Consider the following 19,319-nt stretch of genomic DNA (forward strand, 5'->3'; position numbering starts at 1 on the left):
CCTGCACACATCAGACCTTTTCCCTCTTAACGCAGTGAAACCGGCTCATGTTCAGCCAACAATCACGGAGCAGATGCAGCGCTTTTTAGCTCTGTGTGGAGGAGTGGACTACAGCTTGGTGGAAACTGAGTTTGCGTGTTTGTGGGGCCTGCCAGGAATAGAAGGAGAGGCCCACACCTCTCTTGAGAAAGTCAGAACAGCAGATGGGTCAATGGCGCCATCACGTGGTAACACAACGCACCGGAGTCACGCAGTCGTTTTTACTGTAATGTAGGTACACAAATCCAGATGTGCATGCCACTATCTGTTATTTCGTGTCCTTGGGGAATACTGGTGGGAAATGAACAAGCCAGTGGTCTTTAAGAGGACACTATCTGTTGTCCGAACGTGTATTTATTATAGAAGTGGTGTGGGTCGTGCACTGCAGTCTTTATTTAACGCATTTGACATGACTTAAAGTATTTTCTACCACAAAGAGAAACACGGTCATTACCATTTCTGCAAACAAAACTAAAGTATAAAAAGTATTAAATTATTATTCATTTTATTTATGAAGTGAAAATAGTAATTCGGATTTTATGGCATTTCTTTATTTATCTGCAATCTGCAAACGGCAGAAAATTTACAGCAAATAAAAGGTCAGATTAGATTGGCCCAAAGTTCCTAGAAACTGAGATTTGGTCATCATTATTATTATTATTATTATTATTATTATTATTATTATTATTATTATTATTATAACACTGAGAGGACGTAAAGAAATGCATTTTAACAACATTTCAATGGGGCTTCAGTTCGTGCAAGTGCCCATTCTACACTTTACAATACAGGAGTCACTAGGAGCAGCCGTCATTTTATACATGACTTGCATTATTTATTTATTTGTGAACGTATATCTGGCAAATCTAGTCTGCCATTTAAAATTCTGTTGTTTGGAGGATACTTTCCCAGGGTATATATAGCTATAGATCATTAAAAATGCTTCCTTGGGAGCCCCTTGCTAAATCTGCTGTCACCCCATCGGATCGAGGGAGGGAGAAGGAGAGAGGGAGGAAGAGAGCAGGAGGGGGGTAGAGGAGTGGACAGGCACTGGTAACGGAGGGGGAGGCGTTTGGCTCGGTGAAAACGGGGAGTGAACGCGCAGAGAGTGTGAGAAACCAGCGGATCTGGCCCTTTAAATCACCAATACAGCACATTCGGAGGTGAGTTTGGAGATATTTGGCTATTTTTCTCCCCGTGCATAATATTTGTAGCGCCTCTGTGTGCTGCTGCAGCCCCGCATTCTCGCAACTGAGGGCGGCTGCAGCGAAAAGGGGGCTCGTCAGTGTCACGAATCCGGATTTCCCCAGCCCTTTGCCGGCAGAGAGGGTGGGGAGGACCGGGGACAGGGTCAGTGGAAGATTTCCTTCAGCTCGGCTGGACTCTGAGGACGCACGAGCCACAGTAACATGATCTTATATGCCGAAGTAGGCCGTATCAATTTGCATAATAGCGGAATATAACGGCATGCGCTCCGGTCTTGTGCTCGTTGTCGCTGGATGGGTTTATATTTGCCGGAGCTTGCCTCCCTCAAAACATGTCACCACCCTGCTCCCACGGCTAACAATCAGGGCCTATTTGCAGACCCGGAGCGGTGTAGTCTGTTATTCACTGGGATAAATATATCTGGCTTTGATATGTGCACTGTGTTTGCGCTCCCGTGCGTATTCGTCTGTATGTTGGCTCTGTTGAGTCTATGCGTTTAAGTGTGTGTGGTACGTGGATAGCCACGGGAGAGAGGACATGCTGTTCTATCCATCAAAATGCCCGCATTGTGCTTTCACACGGTAGAGCAGCGAGCAGGCCCTATAGCAGAGGACATGGCTTCGTACTGTAGGCCCGATCAACGCTCAGGAGCTGCTTGGATCAATAAGGATTGATGCAGTTTTGCGCGTCTTGAGAGCCTCTGTGTGCTCGCTGGTTGAGGCCTGTCCAGCTCTGGTGGTGTTTATGTTGACCAGGCCGAATCAAATGATCAGCTTAGCGTATATGTTTTGCTTCTGCTAAGTAGAAAGGCGTTCAGTTTGGGGCAAGAAGGGAGAGATGTGGCTGTGTTGGGGGAGAATTTCGTCTGCTGTTTTTAAAGGCTTCTCTTCTCTCGGCACGGTATGCGCCATAGCAAAAAGTTTGAAAAATCAACAGGCTGAGGAAATTAAAGAACTAGGTTAGTAGTGTCTATGAAGTGATAAATGAGTCATTTAAGTATATCTGGTACTTTATTTTGTATGCAGCGGCTCTGCCAGTTGAAACCACCGTGGTTCACCCACTTGATAGAACAGAAAAAAGCACACATTTATGTTTCAAAGGAACAGCAGCTTATAACTAAAGAGGATGCAAGTGCTGCCTTGTCCTTTAATGTTAGCATGTTTGTGTCAAAGGCATGCATCAGCATGTGAACAATCCCTGCAATAAGTCTTATAGAGTTGAGTTTTTATTATATTCATATGCATATACTCTGCGCTTGGCTTCCAGTGATGCTGCACGCTGTGATTTAGGAGCATTCATTAAATCCTGACAGATAATGAGAAGCGTAGAATGTGTTGTGAGGGAACAGGTGTTTGTCTCTGTTTATTTGCACTTGTTATAGACACATCTGAGGGTTATCTGTTTACACAGCCATAACCAAGGGACTCACCCCCCATTGTTGGACAGAGGCCCATGTGTGTACATTATATTTTAGTTCTGGGGTCAGTATTGGGCACTTGTGGTTAAAGGGGAAAAAAGAAATCTAGTGCCAAGTAAGGCTAGGGTCAGTATTTCTGTCTCTTACAAGCAGTTCATTTAGGAAGATTCATGTGCCACAATTTGCCAAACATGATGCCTTTTTTTGCTATCTTCAGTTTCTATGAATATGTGTACTCCTAATTGAAATCAGTGCAACTCTCAAGTCCTGTGAGTGTCTAAAGGAAAGAAATGAAGATATGTTGTTCCTGAATTAGGATTTGGGTTCAAGATTCAAGATTAGGATTAAAAATTAGAATTTGGATAGAGGAAAATCGGCAAAAAGCCGCATAAGTCTGTTAATGCCAACGTGCAGGCAAAGGCAGAATGAGAATTTGTTCAGGTGTTACAGTGGTAATCTCTAGCTTCATTCACTCTCTCTCTCTCTCTCTCTCTCTCTCCCTCTCTCTCCCTCTCTTACACACAAACACACACACACACAGCTCTAATTACAGACATGAATCTCTGAAAGACTCCACAGCAGGAGTAATTAAAGCAGGACTCTCCTCCTTAGAGAGGGAGACAGACAGAGACACAGACTGAGAGACCCGGTGGTAACATGCTCGTTGTGATGTATTTGAGGTATGTGTTGTTCACATCTACAGAAGCAAGTTTCCTGCTGTGTTAATCTGAAGGTTTGTAGTGATTTAAAATGAGTTTGGGACCACCCCACCCTCCATATGACAGAATGTCCCACCACCCATTCAGAAAAGTGCTCTCACAGGTGCTTTGTGAAAGAAAAGGAGGTTGCGATGATGGATATGATAGTTAATGGATATGATGAGTATGACATTTTCTTGTGTTTGAAGTAGCAGCTGTGTCATGGTAATATTTTTTATTGCAGTTTTCATATTTGCAGTCGTTATCTCACCTTTAGTTTTTATTGCTTTGCTAACTCATTGCTAAAACAGTAAAACCTCTCTGTGGAAAAATTGAAACCTATTTGTAAAAGCAAACAGAAGCAAACATTTTGAAATGTGTATGACTACTGAACTGCCTGTTTATAACGTAGCTTTATCAGCAGGCAGCTCACTTGTTTGCCCATTCTTCTTTTACACAGAGACAAGCCAATGTAAGCTCAGCCGCCATCCAGCTCTGTAACTGTGACTGCCGTTCCTGCACTGCTCAGACCGCCTCCATCCATTCATATTAGTGTTCAGAGGGAGTCCTGTCTGCACACCATCAGCCAGGTAATACTCTGTTTGCTGTGGTCACTGTATCACGTTCCACATTCCTAGGCTGCTTAATCTGCAAAGTATCTTAAACTCGAATTTTCTTGTGAATTACCCAGTGGACTCAGGAGTCCCTGAGGCAGTGGAATGTGGAATGAATTTATTTGAATGTCTGGATCACAACATTCTCAATCCCAAAGATCTCACTGAGGTTTATTACAACAACCTAATGGTGTATTCCTATTTCAACATGTTGTTTGTGCAGTGTGTGAATTACATTCAGAAGACTAATATCAGATGCTGATGCGTATTAGCATCTTTAATATAAGGGCTTTTATTTAATTGCTTTTTTGTTAAACATCAAATTCATTTTTGGTTACATTGTCGTTACACTGTTGCTTTCAATCGTCATATTATGAATTAAAATGCTGCTATGTTTCACTCTAAATTTCTGCTGCACTACTATGTAGTCACCTCATGGTGGTGCTATAGCGCTCCAGCTGACGTTCCACACAATCCTCTTAACTGATTTAAATTTATGACCCATAACACTAAAAAGGGAATTTAAGCCATCATTTCATTTCTGATCTAATGGCAAAAAACCAAAAAATATTACACTCTTTGTTGTGCTTTGTTTATATTTGATCCTCTGCAGGCTTTCTTTTTTGTTTGCTTTTGTGCGATTCATTTAGCAGTGCTATAAAGGACAGTTTCAGGGAATAATCAGGGAATTATCTAGTACTTAAATTCACATCTCTATTAAGTATACATGAAATTAATGTTTCTTGGTCTCTGACAAATCTAGTGAAGTAAACCAAACACAACTCATTCTGTTTTTTCACTCCTTCAGTTTTCTCCTGTGTTGGTGTATTCTCATGGATCAGTATGTCTACCACTAATAATATCGCCCAGGCCAGGAAACTGGTGGAACAGCTGAGGATTGAGGCAGGGATTGAGCGCATTAAGGTAAAACAACCGTTTTCTGCTGTGTTAGCAAATGTGAGTGCGTAATTATTCATACACATTTAACTGCTCTCCCTCTCTACTCATTCTTGTTCCCCCTTTGCTGCTTCTTCCTTCATTTACCCTTACAACTTTATTTTTTCTTCTACCTCCAATGCCCTCATTTTAAATTTCGCACCTTCTTATCTATCCCCTTTTTTGCCTTCCCCCATGCCCTTCCTCCTTTTCTCTCCCTCCCCCCTCTGTCCGGTCAGGTGTCTAAAGCAGCAGCAGACCTGATGAGTTACTGTGAGCAGCACGCTCGTAGCGACCCTCTGCTGGTTGGTGTTCCCACCTCTGAAAACCCTTTCAAGGACAAGAAACCTTGCATCATCCTATAGCTGCTTCCTGCTTCTCCTACCCCTCTCACGCACACACACACAAACACACATTCTCACACACTCTTGCACATACATATACACACTAACACATAAACGTATACTTTTGCCATTTAACTAGATCCCCGCATTTACCAAGACACACCTTGGAGCAGCCATGTCTGATCTTACAGGGCTGTCGAGCATCCACACACACACAGAAACACACACGCTCCCAGAATCGCCACTCTGGAAAAGCGCCATACACCGGAGCAACAGCTAGGGGAAAGGTATGCTGCGCTCACAGTGGCTGAGATCAGTATATCACTGAGTATGATCCAAGGTGCTTTGGTATTATTCACATATGCTGGTGAATTAACTACAAGTTTCAGCTAAAATTGAAAAGGGATTTGGACATTAATGATCGATAGGAAATCAGCATTTTCTTTTTTTTTTGTTATCGTGAAATGAGGTGTTGGTTCAAAGATGGGTAGCTGTGCCATAGGCAGGCGGTGGGAGGATGCATGTGCAAAAAAACAGAATGAGTGGTAGGCGCTAGGCCAATTGTGCCAAACTGGACCTCGTGTCCCATTAAAAGTTCAATAAATGCTTCTTTTTCTGTGGGAGATTTTTTTTTTTTTAAGTATGAAAGCTTCATTCTTGGGTCATTTTGGAGCAACTGGCTAAAGCCTTTGCCTTTATCAGGCCATAGCATGTTCCCACCCAAACCTGTATCAACAGACCTTCTCTGCCTGTGGCCTCACAATGGCTGCCTGCAGCCTTTGGCCAAGCCTCCAGCTGTGCCAACCTGTACAAAAATTCCTTTCTAGATGCTGATCTGCTGTCACTGATTCCACTGCGGCTCATGATAGCCGCCACGGGCTGATGTCTAAGCTGATCCCAGATCTGCACCTATGAGAGCAAGCAGTGAACGGCTCTACACAGAACTCAAGCTATTAACCGCAGACGTTTACTGCATTTTTTCTTAAGAAATACTTGTTTGTGAACTCAATGTACGTTTTAGATATTTTGTTGAAGCATTACTTAACAGATAGGACAATATTTTACATTTTTTTAGATCGTTTTCTTTTCACGTAGGTGTTGCCCCTGGCGGATCAGGTTTGTTTTCCTGCTTGCATTAATGAAATAACAGGATATCTGGTTGTAAGCCAGGGGTAATACCTAACCAGATCTACTGTACATCAAGCCTCCCTGTGCTTTACCCCAAGAGAGGGCGAGGCCACAGAATGATCACATCAGAGAATCATTCTGTAAGGGACTGCGAGGCTGGAGGAGATGACCCAGACATAGAAAGTAAAAATGAAGGTGCCCTCTTCCCACCCTCTCAGCCCATATATATTTCGATTACTAGTTCTTGTAGGGTGAATAGAACGAAAATGAGAGGAGTGGGTAGTCTGAAAATAAGGAGTCACCTCTCTGTTCAAGGGGTTTACATCTTGTTTTAATGCTTTGCAATTATGGCTATTAATCAGATTACCTGCCTTCACCAGTCTAAAGGTCCCAGTTTCCCCAGCATAAGAGCTCACTCTGATGTTATCCCAGCTTGGTCACAGGCTGGATCAGTAGGAGCTGGCAGTCTCCTTTCTGTGTCCCTCCATCCTCGTCTCCTCCACAGCGCTCCTCCTGTCTGACAAACCAAACTTGATTGTAAAAACTGAAACATGAAGAAGAAAAAAATCAAGTTAATTAAGAGAAAAAAAAAACTAAGTGTATAAACTTTCTTTCAGACATGTGCAGAAGTGATAAGTTGAAGAGTAGCTGTTTTGGCTTTCTTTTTTTTCTTTTTCTTTTTTTTAAGTTCTCTTCTTTCTATGGAGTCCATGGAACCTGGTCAGTTGAGTATTACCCTGTACAGTGTTTGTAAGATACAAACTCAGAACACAGATTTCCCCTCTGTGGATGTTGGATTTTTTTAGTACTACTTATTCTGTCAATCAGGATCACGTCTGTCCTTTGCTTTTTCCTTTTTTACGTCAATCAGGTTTTAGAGGCCTGCGATAGCTGAGGTTGGTTTCGGCCACATATAAAACCGATGAGGATGAAGTAATGTACCGGAAACAAAAGCTGTGTTTGGTTTAGAGTCATGCCCCGTAACAAGATGAATCAACATCGGACCTCATTACGGTGGTGCAAAACCAACCTCCTGATCTGACCTTTAACACCAAAGCTGTCCTTGTTTTTTTTAGTTTTTGTTTTTTTGGGGGCAACAGGCATCTAGACCAACATGCAACACACACCTACATCCTGTGCTTTGGGTGCTTTTCAAGCTTGAATGATGTTTATCAGAGGTAAAAGGTTAATAGCTGTAAGGAGAATTGGTGAGAGAGGGGATCTTCCTTCCATCATATTTACACTTTAGCATTTAGCCGAGGGTGGGATCATTTGGACATGGCTTATATCTGCTGACAGAGAGTCACAAGGGTTCGTCCTACTAGTTTTCTGCTTTCATGTCACTTAGGTCAGTGTGACCCAGCTGCTATACAGACTTTGGAGGTGGGTGGAAAGAGTTGTTTGCATCCACACGTGCTCATGCGTACCTGGGAATGTGTGGGGTTTAGACAAATCGGCATTAGAATAATTGTAATTGTTACCTTTAGCAATCTCAAACTGTGTGAAAGGGAAAAAAAGAGAATAAGCATATTTCCCAAAATGTCAAATGATTCCTTTAAAAATTCAGCTTTGTGATTAATTACCAGTTTAAATCGCTGCTTAGCATCTGTGTTTTTGCACTGTAGCCAATGGCTTATGATACAGACAAAGATAGAAGTATAGAGAGCAGGAGCTGGAGAAAGGCCATAGAGAGGGTGTGCAAGTGTGCGTGCGTGTGTGTGGGTGCTTGTGTTTGGTAGCTGAAAAGGGATGATTTGGCAGAGCAGTAGGTGGAGAGGAGAAAATAGAGGAGCGTGCAAGTGTGTGCTCGTGTGCATGGTCTGTGTGTGTTTGTGCGAGTGACACAGTGCGTAAGAACGAGCAGTGCCTCCAGTGCTGCAGTGTTAGACTGTAATGTTATAGTACTGCAGTCCTGCAGTTCTAGGTCAGGGTTAGTCTGACCAGAGGAAAGGTCATGTGATACCACAAGTCAGAACAACATATATGGCTTGCACTTCCTCCTTTTCTCACTTAATCAGTCTGCATATTTTGAAGAGTGAAAAGGGGGATTGTGTCACAGGCTAAAACTGATCAGGTGAAATGTGGCAAAACAAATAATTTCATTACCACTAACGTAAGCCTTGGATACGTAAAGGAACATGTTGACATTTGAGGAAATGTGTATATTTGCTTTCTCCTGCAGCTGGTTAGCTTACCTTAAAGACAAGAAACAGGGAGAAACTCCTCTGTTCACCTGCAAGAAAGCTCTTTTAAAGTTCTCAGTCAAGGTGTTATATGACTTTGATGTTTTGCCATTATCACAGTGAGCCATAGAGGTGCTGGTAGACAGGTTTTGTTGCTGCTAGCCTGGCTGTTTCAAGCTGTTTATCTTTATGCTAAGTTAAAGCAGGTAGCCCTAGAAGCAGATATGATGAAAGGGATGATTGAAGAGATTAATTAGGCTGATATAAATAAACGGTGCTCTTTTTTTTTAAGGAACTACCTAAAGACATGTGATGGCATAGCAACAGTATTGGCTTAACTATACGTACTTATTTGGCCTGGGTTTGCTTATCAAGGACCTGAACTATTCTAAGATGAAAGAACTGATTCCCTGTCAGTTTACAGGAATGTGATAAACACTTTCGTTTCATTTCTTTGCAAGCTAAAGTGAAAGAGAATTCTTGCTGCAGAGGTTTAACACAAGGAAACATACATGCATAACTTATCATCAGACAAATGCACATACACACACACAACCACACGCACAGATGTCCTGGTATTGCCAAGCATATGCTATTTTTTTTTTTTTTATTACTATCATTCCATCCATGGTTGGGCTTCAATCAGAGACACACAGCTTGGATTGCTGGTTTGTCTGATTGATTGGTTGTTAGTTTGCCTTATAGTGGTGTATATCATGTAAATGCTGGACTTGGAGGTGGGGGGCAGTCTTAAACAGTCTTAAAAGTGGAACACACGGCTCAAAGTGGAAATTTACTGGTGTTGTGCGCAAAAATGCAAGCCTCTCGAAATTCATTTCAAGCTTGGTGAGGAGAGCCGAGGCTCCTCCCTGTTGGACTTTCATATCAAGCTTCTCTGATTTGGCTCCGATCCCTTCCTGAGAATCATCTTTTGTGCTCTGATCTCCTGTGTATGCATACAGTATATGTATCTTTTTGCCTTGATTGACTATGAAGAAAATATATCTATTTTTTGTAACTGTTCTCTGATGTGCCATAACTCATGTTTTCTTGCACACTGTTAATATTTTGTGGATATTGCTGTTTAAAAAAGATGATATTGAGAAGTAGATAACATTAATAAAAAGATGATATAATAACAAACTTTTCCTGTATTGTTTTTTTTATTTTGTTTTGATGTTAACATCAGTGTATTTCAAGTTTACTGGGCAGATCACAAACATCAGATACAATACCAGTATGAGCCTCGCAGAGCTGCTGGTATAGCTGCAGAATATTAGTGTTTTTGATTATTATCTGCAGTTTATTGGTTTAAAAATTCAACTGCAATTTACAATGCACTTGCAGAAACATGCTCTCTGGCCTACTTGGTATACGATGTGCAGCGCATGATGCATGTAAGAGAATGCATCAAACAGAGTAAACAAAGAGCAGAGCTAGGTAAAAGTCTCCCAGTTTGGTCATTTCACAGGAATTCCATTGTTGTAGCCGTCTCAGGCCTTCACTGTGCCCTTTGGAGTGTGCTTTCAACCGTTACAAGCTTGTCTCCAAGTTTCAAACCATACTTCCCATGACCCTTCTGCAAGTCACAGCCAATCGGATTTAGGCTGGATGAGCCACGGCCTTTGAGAAGACACTCCCCTCACCAGTCACTACCCTGTGTGATTGTAAACAAGTGTGAGGTCCATGTGCCTCAATATGTTCCTCTCTCCTCTAGCAGCAGACAGGGCTGTGAACAGCCATGTGAGAGCAGAGGGTGGAATAGATTGCAAAGCAGAGGGAAGATCCTGAGATTAAGCAGAGATAATAGAGGGATCAGAGGCTTCACCCACACACACGCACAAACACACATTATGTTATTTGCATGCAACATTGTTGCAGGGCTTTAGCTGCAATATATAATGCAAAACGTACATTTTTAAAAGATTCTTGTTATGCATGTATGGAATCTGGCTAGGGAATAAATAAAAACACTTGACACGCAGGTAATGCGTCTTTCCTGTAATGCTTCATTACTTCCTGACTTGTAGGGACAGTAGGTCTGCATGAGCTTGTTATGCTTGTTTTAGTGAGTTTCTGTCCCCACCCCAGTTTCATTCTCACTGACTTATGCTCACGACAATAGAAGGGGCTGGCAATGACAAAGACTTTGCCCTAAGTGTGCATGCATTTTCCATGACTTCAGCCCGAATGTAAACTGTAGTTGCGTGACTCAGCAGGTTCCATGACGCACACATGGCTTTTGTTTTGAAATCTGAGCAGAAGCCCCAGGAACAAGAAGAATTTATGAATAAAATAATTTATTTACTTAGATAACAGAGCACAAAATAGATTACAAATAACTACAAAAAAACAATACAATCAATAAATTAACAGTGTAGCCACTTTACATTAGTTATTTATCAGAAAGGCAGCACTCTTGAAGGCACAAAGAAGTTGATATTTTTACAATACATTTAAAGCTGATCTGTCCGGATCAGACAGCACAGGCGTTCTGCATCATTGGGAATTTCGGATCCTGCCTAAATTTTTTCATCCTCTTTACATTGTTTTTTCTTTTGTTTCTTCTGGTGTCAATAGGTCCTGTGTGTCTTTAACATTATTTCCATTTCAGTTTCCATGGTGACAATTCCCCAGCAGCTTTCAGCTGCTCATTTTAAGAATGCACACCCAGTCTTTTCTACAGAAAAATACAAGTATTGTAAATGCATACCACACATAGACATACCACACATACAAACACACACCTCTCCTCTCCTTTTCTGGGACTCTCCCAGGAATGTCTGGTACAGTTTCAGCACTGCAACATTCCTGTCCAGTCAAACAAACAAGACTTCCAGGTATAAGATGGGTGTGGATGTGTTCCTTTCAAAACTACTACTCCTCTTAATGTTTACTATGTCACACCCCATAGACATTGTGAGCACCCAGAGAGCAACACAAAACAGATTGTGTTTTGATGGCATTGTAAAAACATTGTGACTTTTCTCTCTGTATCTTTTGCACAAGTACAGATTCTAGAAACCAGTGTCCAGTCCAGCTGTTTCACTAGTCTTTGAGTGGGAGTCCATGGTTTTGCTGGTCATTAAGGATAGTGGACTGGAGCGGCTACACTCCAGGTCATCCCTGCTTGAGCATAAAGATCCTTCAGTGTATCAGTATCTGGCCACAAAAGTTCCTGTATGCAGACCCTTCAGCGTTCCTGCAGGACTAGTTCAGGCACCCACTGGTCAAGGCGCCGACTCTCCTGGCAGTAGGTCCCCACTTCCTGCAGTCTGCAGTGCTCTGCCTGAGGATTCTGTGTGGGAGAAAAAAAGAATCATGTCCAGCGTTCAATTTGAATTGAACCTGCAAAGTAAGAGTAAAAATCACAAGGCGATGAGAAAGAAAAGGTGCAATATCTTAGCTGAAAATTGTGCATGAAAAAGATCACCATCTGCCTTTCAGTTACATAAGAGGTAGCCACTATGCTGAGTCAACACACCGTAACCAGCATGCAGTGAAGGTCTCTGTGCTCTTCCTGGTTCCTGTTGGCATCCACAGCTCCCAGCAGCCGCTGGAGTCGCTGAAACCCAGAGACTCGCAAGATGGTGATGCCGCTGTCGCAGCAGAAGGACTGTAGCAACGTGAAGTGGATCTGCAGCGCCACATCATTTTCATCGTCGGCTGCCAGCACGCATAGCACCACGCTGTCTGGATCTCTGAGGGGGAAGAGAAAAGAAGAAAAATGAGGAAAAAACTGAATTCACATGTCTGGGGGTGATCAGTTTGGGCAATGAGAAGAGAAGCACAAACCAAAATTAATACTTTCAACTCACACATTAAGAAGCTTGGCTGATTCATAAATGCCAACAGTGAGACAGCCTTGTTTCTGAGCAGTTACCAGCAACTCCTCCAGAGCCAGACCTACAGACTGCATCCTAAGGGATAAGGACAGGACAGTTAGCCTTTTGTATTCTGCAATATGACAAAACATTAGTGGTATTAAATATATGCAGCACTGCTTCAAAAATCCCCCCTCTTCCATATTAATTGAATTAAAAGTCGTTAGAACACTGAAATACACGCTCAGATCAGTTTCATTATCAGTTTCATGCATGGGGATGATTGTGGTGATATAAAACAAGCCATAAATGCGCATTTTACAGTTTCAAGGAATTTCGCTGCATGTTGTGCAACGTGCATGCGTAGTATTGTGTATGCCAGTACAAAGATATTAATACTGAGGTCTTATGACTCATAATAATTCATGCATAATCTCTGGATTTTGGCTTTTATGCGGGTGTCAAACTTTGACAGCACAGAAAAGATTGTAACATTTTATGCACCCAGATGTTAAATAACAGAAAGTCTCTGCGTTCCAGTCTCAAATCAAAGCTTTCCAAAAAGCACTTTAATTACATCAGCCTAAGCAATCCACACAACGGAGGGGTCAAAGGACGATCAACATACCCTTCCAGCACATGATCACGCACATGCACATGCTGAACCAACATAAATATAGAGCTGAAGCAAGAAATCTTACTTGTTCTCGATGGAAGCAAAGCTTTCTTCGGGAATCATGATTGCAAATTAAAAACCGATCCCACTGCGTAAATGCGTGACAACTGCCGGTGTACCAAAGTTATGCCAGTCTCTTCTGCGTTTGTTGTTGGCAACGTTGCGTCACAGTTTTATAGTGAAGCTGGAAGGTGGGCGGCACCGAAACTAGGCGAGTTTTGCAATTGGCTCAAAGGAAAACCAACATATTTTCTTGTCATGTGGCCTCGTGGGTTTGTATGGTTACAGTGAGTGATGACTTTACGGGACAAAAGTACACTTGTCATTCTGACATAACTGATATTGTGCATAAACAAATACATGCATCTGTTCAAGTGAAATGGTCCAACTAGCTCCCGTGTTGGACTATGAGATAAAAGTGTTTAATAAGAGATCACCTTTTCATAACAACGTCTTTACAGGACTGATGTGATTATGTAATTATGACTGACATCTAGTGGCTGAATGAAGGGGGAACGTCTATGTAACCCTCCTACTACTGAAAGACTGCAGTCATGCATATAAAGCAAGCAAGCAATTCGTGGAACTATATCATCAGTAAAAATGGACCTAGAGTCAAATTTGCAATATGTAACAAACTGAAATAAAGCATATGATAAAGCACATTGACTTTCTCTGTTTTCCTTTATTTTTATTTTTTTACACAATAAGAGCAGGACAAGGATGAATATATTTGCAAATTAATATTTTCAGAATATCCAAGTTAATTAAAATAAAAGAAGTGCACACAACAGACTCTGCTTCTAAGGATCTGAAACTCAAGTTGACTTAAGGGTCTACCTCAAAGCTGATCAGGACCCATGATTGGATCACGTGGCATCTGTTAATGACTTTAATTAAGCTCAATGATTTTAGCTTCAGAGCGCAAAAATATAGCACTTTGATCCAGTGGCTTTTAGTTGAGAGAAAGCAGCATGCAACGTGCTGGCACATCTTTGCAGACATGAAATGAACAGTGAATATTTATAAATGTTTTTACTGTTTCACTCATGAAACAAATATAGTTTCAGTTTGCCCACAATACAAGGGTTTTACTTTAAGATCATTTGTTGCAACCCTCTTGGAGAACCTAATTAATTGATCATTTTGAAAAGGTCTGAATTGAAATGGTTTGCTTATATGTTTTGGATTTCAAATAATCTGATGTTCTTTGTGTTCTTGATAATCAGGGCGGGAAATATCACTGGATCTGTAAAGCTCCATCTGATCATTCCCTTCCTGAATTTCAGCCTGGTTCTCAAAAAAGCTGTCTGCAAAGTTCAGCATGTGCTGCACAGCACCAAACAGTAGAGTGTCAGTGTCCTGGTCCAGGTCCAGCTCCTCACTGTAGTTCTTCACCGGCAGTATACAGGATAACGGGATGCCCAGAGCCTCACTCAGCTCCCGTGCCTGATTACACAGATAACACAGGTACACAGATTAAATGAGCATTATTGTCATGTCAAATTTTGACCTGCTACTGTAAATGCATCTAAAAACATCACCTTCTTCTGGATGTAAAAACTGCGATAAACATTCTTCAAGTCTTCCGCCACCAGTGGACAGGCCTCGTCTACTTTAGTCATCAGCAACAGCTGAGGAATTCCTTTGAGGGACCGGAAATACAAATCATGACCAGAAACAGTTTACTGACACCAAGAAAAGGTTTACCCTTTGTTGTATTTCCCTAATATAGCCTTACATATTTACATATACATAAAACTGCCTGCTGCACGTGCTGTTTTCAATGTTTTCTAAAAAAAAAAAAAAAAAAAAAATCAAAAGATTTTCTGCTGACCCAGCTGATTAGTCTTTCTCCGGATGGCACAAAGTTTTTCCAGCATTTTCTGGCTGAGAATAGAGACCTTGCAGGTGTCGACCACATAAACCACACAGTGAATCCTGTCACTCAGAGTCACATGCTTCTGATAGCCAGGAGCATCTGTTAGGATAGGGCCAGATGTGCTAAACTGAAGTACAAAAAAACATAGTTGTTACTTATCAATCAGCTGCCTACGTTTTTTGTATTTAATCATTTACTATTTAATCAGTTAACATGAAATGCACCTGGTAGCGATCCTTGATGTGACCTTTATAGATGTTGACCAAGTCCTCAATGTCCAAACCACCCTTTTCCTCCAGCCCCATTGTGTCACAGAGGATCAGTGGGACGACGCAACCACCTTTCCCTGCCTTGATGGTGTAAGTGCGAAACTACAGAAAAGATAGAAAATGTCATTTAATGGGAAAACACTGTACATTACAGGTAGAGCATGCAGATTCAGTTATACAAAAAGTCCTGTGCCAGTACCTGAGTGGTCACACTCTCCCCCGCTGTGCCAGCGATGGCCTGGGAAGTCATGTTGCCTCGAAATGCTGAGTTGATGGAGTTAAAGAAGCTGGACTTGCCTGCTCCAATCGGGCCTACCAACAACACACGGGCTTGGTGTACTGTTTTGATGTCAGGCTTATAGTTCAGGATGGCCTTCATCAATTGCTGTTTTTGTCTAGAAGAAAGAAAATGTACCCACACCACCCAGAGTGCAAGCACAAAAAGTTTACATGATGACAAGCTAAAAAAGATATGACATAACCTTATACTGATGATGAACATATGATGAACAATTTAGTTTTTCTTAGAATTACAAAATCCAAACATAAATTTATATATTTTACACAAACACCACCAATAACTGTGCTGCAGGTTTCTACATACTCAGCTGTCCATTTGATGTTCCTCCAGGGCTTGGGCAAGAGATCTTCTAGGTCTATAAGTGAAAAATCGATTAATAAGAACAGGATCACTTTTTAATCATATCAATATTAATTCTCTAAAAAGTGCACAGTAAAATTACAAGCCTTGGTTTAAGCATAAGCTCATGAGTGCACGAGGCCATTTCTGCAAGTAGATGAGCACGTTTCTTAATGGTCATGAAATGTCTGTTTTGAAAGTATAACCATGGGAGACATTTTTTTAATTCTATAAAACTCAGGGATTATTTTTACACACCTTCAACTCGATACACCTCAAACTCTGTCAGTGTCAAGTCATTTCCATGCATATCTGCAGCCTGAAAGTTGAAGCCTGTGCCTGGATTTGACTGCACTTCAGGTTTGTCATCATGCAAGAAAACCAGAGCACCGTAATTTGGCCCGGTGCCTCCATCAGTGAAAGCACACTGCCCGATGATAGCTGCTACCCTCAGTGGTTTGTTTCTCTCAGCACTGATACTGTAGAGAAATGTCTTCTCATCATTGACACCCTCTCCACCTTGAGTGTAATCTTTGGAGGTGTAGGCTCCATAGATGAACCCAGCAGCATTGTAGGCTACAATAACGGTGGGCCCTTGATTGTCACAGTGTCTGTGGAAGACATTAGCAGTGAACCCATGGATGCTGGCTTTGTGGAGCAGATGGAGTTTGACACGACCGAAAAGAGAGAGGAGCTGCTTCTCCTGATCCTTAGACAAGGCGGATTTCATTGCTGCCATGATGGGAAATCACCTGATGATGTAGACAGATCAGATCAAGTTTAACAAGTTATCTCAGAAAACCACAACTGCACATGCATCCTGTGACCATTTATATAATATGTTATTAAGGGTTTTTTGTTTTTTTTAAATAAAATGTCATGTAAACCTGCAAGTGAATCATCCCACTCCCACCTTACTGAAAACTCTTTTGCTTGTGAAACACTTTCTTTTTGAAGGGCACGTTTGCTGTCTTTCATTAAAACATGTAAAATACAATCACCACCAGTCCACATAGCAAAATTGGTATGGCCCAGATCTGGCCCACACAGTGTGCTTATACATGGCCCACATGCTACAAAGAATGACGGGCCTTTGGTGGCCCAGATCTGGTTTGCCAGATGTGGTCCACACAAAGCCAGTTGCAGACACACTGGTGGTCCTGTGCTGGCCCAGAGCAGTTTCAGCTCTGGCCCCTAATGTGTAGCTTAATTAAGACGAGTAAACTGTCTGTCACTAGGTTCTGGATAAAGTGTACACTGACAAACCTGTCAAACTTGCATTTGAAACGTTGGTTACCATAGCAGTATAATATTGCAACATGGCATTTGTGTCTTCTAACTAAAATAGGAAAATAGGAACATAAATAGTGTCATCATTGCCAGACCTGGCCCACATCTGGGGCCTGTGCTTCGTACCGCGCTAAGTGAGTTAGCTGGATTAGATTGTTGACGATTTCGCGTGATCCTGGATCGTTCGGTTCCCCGAAGCCCATCCGGGACTTGCTGTCATAGCAACAGTGCCGTAAGCGTAAACCTGCTGGGGAGCAGGTTTACTTTATGTAAACAGGATTAGATCGTGGCCACGCAGGTATGTCCGCGTCATTCATACGAAAGCAACAGCGATATTCCACCACTGTTTCACCATAAATAAATAACATCAATGTAACTAAAGATAATGCAGCACTTGATCCTTTTATTGATTTCACACAGATACATACAGGTCATTCCCTAAAAAAGGGAAATGTACTATTAACATTCTATTACATGTATGTGATTATTACAGATGTAATTCATATTTCAGAGTAGTAATTGTAAATTACTTCGTGTAATCAAGATGAGAGACCACGGCTATAAAAGCGAAGGTGGATTTGGGAAGCCTGTCGCAGTCATATCCTGTCCGTTTACGCGAGCAACCCATTGCGGAAGGTGCAAGATTGATAAGGAGAGTCCTCAGAATTCAGCGTATATTGCGGGACAGACAGGATCCTTTAGCTCAGCGCGACAGTGTGCTCATAGAGAGATATCGATTTTCCCGTGAGGGTATTATTTACTTAACCAACTTGTTGACGAGGGGGTGCAGGACCACCACCTGTCTTTTTTTTTTGCTCTGCCCTTTTCTTGGTTGCTGTTATGAACAAACAAACAGAGTATTCCAGGGTCTCTTTCCAAGAGACGACAAGCAATATAAGTGATAAATATTACCATTCTGTAGAATATTCTTATATTTCACTTTTACTTGTTCCCATGTTCTAGTGGGTCCTGTTGTGGCTCTAATGTGAAAGGGGATATAATATAACATATTATAATATAATATAATGTAATATAATATTGGATAATATGGTGTGATGTGATAAATCTACCCTACCGCCTACTGGTGTTGGCCAGAGGGGCCGATGGCGCGATATGGCAGCCTGGCTTCTGTCAGTCTGCCCCAGGGCAGCTGTGGCTACAACCGTAGCTGCCTCCACCAGTGTGTGAATGTGAGAGTGAATGAATAGTGGCATTGTAAAGCGCTTTGGGTGCCTTGAAAAGCGCTATATAAATCCACTCCATTATTATTGTTATTATTGGATTACTTACGAGTTTGATTTGTCAGCAACTTTCTGCCAGCCCTCTCTCCTTGCTTTTGCAGCCTTTGCAGTGTTCCCTTGCGTTTAGCGGTTAGCGCGATGGTTTGGTCTTGGATGTTTCATTTGATCTTGGATGTAGTAAGCGACGTACGAAGCACAGGCCCAAAGAGAAACTGAAAGTAAAACCACCTTCAAGAAACCCGCTGAAGTGATAAAAGTCATACTTGCAGCAGAAAGATGCACACTGTGGATGAAGTTAGATGTTATCAAAACAAACTCACCTTCAGAAGACAAACTGATGCAGGAAAAATACAGTCTGTGGCACGCCGCAGTGGTTTAATGTGTTGTGGAGGTTCAAACAGGAATGAAAGTAAAAGTAAACCTTTTTTCTTTGTCCCTGTTGTGATTGGTCACATTGTAAAGGCTGTAAAATGAGTGCAACCAATAAGACTTGACATGAAACATGATTCTTCTGTGATACTGAGTTTTGCAGTTCAGTCTAAAAGCTATAAAAGCGTCTTTGATGATACACCGAAAGAAATACAGTTATGAGGAATATACAGTATAATGAGCCTTATGAATAAATTATTCAATTAGTATGTATTTGTTCCTTTATTCATGTGTATTTTAGTCATTTTCAGAGTTTTTTTTTAAGTATAATCAAATTCAGAAGCATTCACATACATACAGTATTGTGCAAAAGTCTTGAGTTACTCCTCTTTACACTTCGTCTTCAAGGAACCACACCTTGTTGATTTTTTTTAAACCGGTCTTAAGCAATAGTTTTCCAGGCAAAAGACTTTTAAACTTTTTCCTTTGGACGTTGGCTGCTTTTCCTCTAAAAAACAACCTTGTAGGTTTACCCCTTCCCCAATAACAACCTCAGTCGTGAT

The 19,319-nt window shown here is 41.6% G+C and overlaps 3 protein-coding genes across 8 annotated transcripts; 1 reads left to right on the forward strand and 2 right to left on the reverse strand.

Moving 5' to 3' along the window:
* The first annotated feature begins 1,074 nt into the window (after nt 1–1,074).
* gng7 (guanine nucleotide binding protein (G protein), gamma 7) lies at nt 1,075–9,708 on the forward strand. Of its 5 annotated transcripts, none has more exons than XM_004540247.4 (4): nt 1,075–1,202; nt 3,821–3,950; nt 4,783–4,898; nt 5,150–9,708. In XM_004540247.4, the coding sequence occupies exons 3-4, from the start codon at nt 4,818–4,820 to the stop codon at nt 5,273–5,275; spliced, it is 207 nt and encodes a 68-aa protein (XP_004540304.1). In that variant the 5' UTR covers nt 1,075–1,202; nt 3,821–3,950; nt 4,783–4,817; the 3' UTR covers nt 5,276–9,708. The 5 variants fall into 5 exon arrangements, with proteins under 5 accessions (XP_004540304.1, XP_004540306.1, XP_004540305.1 ...); XM_004540249.4 differs by lacking the exon at nt 1,075–1,202 and adding an exon at nt 1,229–1,466; XM_004540248.3 differs by lacking the exon at nt 1,075–1,202 and adding an exon at nt 1,229–1,443.
* A 1,152-nt stretch (nt 9,709–10,860) lies between these two features.
* Nucleotides 10,861–13,224, reverse strand: LOC101479184 (growth arrest and DNA damage-inducible protein GADD45 beta). Its single transcript, XM_004540251.2, has 4 exons — nt 13,091–13,224; nt 12,384–12,485; nt 12,050–12,266; nt 10,861–11,863 (listed from the first exon to the last, which is right to left on the reverse strand). The coding sequence occupies exons 1-4, from the start codon at nt 13,126–13,128 to the stop codon at nt 11,759–11,761; spliced, it is 462 nt and encodes a 153-aa protein (XP_004540308.1). The 5' UTR covers nt 13,129–13,224; the 3' UTR covers nt 10,861–11,758.
* Nucleotides 13,225–13,730: 506 nt separating this feature from the next.
* Nucleotides 13,731–18,796, reverse strand: LOC101479480 (interferon-induced protein 44). Of its 2 annotated transcripts, XM_076877605.1 has the most exons (9): nt 18,708–18,783; nt 18,437–18,599; nt 16,115–16,608; nt 15,821–15,872; nt 15,416–15,611; nt 15,172–15,318; nt 14,903–15,074; nt 14,610–14,710; nt 13,731–14,514 (listed from the first exon to the last, which is right to left on the reverse strand). In XM_076877605.1, exons 3-9 carry the CDS (start codon nt 16,593–16,595, stop codon nt 14,257–14,259), a joined length of 1,407 nt encoding a protein of 468 aa, XP_076733720.1. In that variant the 5' UTR covers nt 16,596–16,608; nt 18,437–18,599; nt 18,708–18,783; the 3' UTR covers nt 13,731–14,256. The 2 variants fall into 2 exon arrangements, with proteins under 2 accessions (XP_076733720.1, XP_004540309.2); XM_004540252.4 differs by lacking the exon at nt 18,437–18,599 and having other exon boundaries at nt 18,708–18,796.
* Between the last annotated feature and the right edge of the window lie 523 nt (nt 18,797–19,319).

Source organism: Maylandia zebra, linkage group LG19, assembly GCF_041146795.1.
Source record: "Maylandia zebra isolate NMK-2024a linkage group LG19, Mzebra_GT3a, whole genome shotgun sequence".
Taxonomy (NCBI): Eukaryota; Metazoa; Chordata; class Actinopteri; order Cichliformes; family Cichlidae; genus Maylandia; species Maylandia zebra.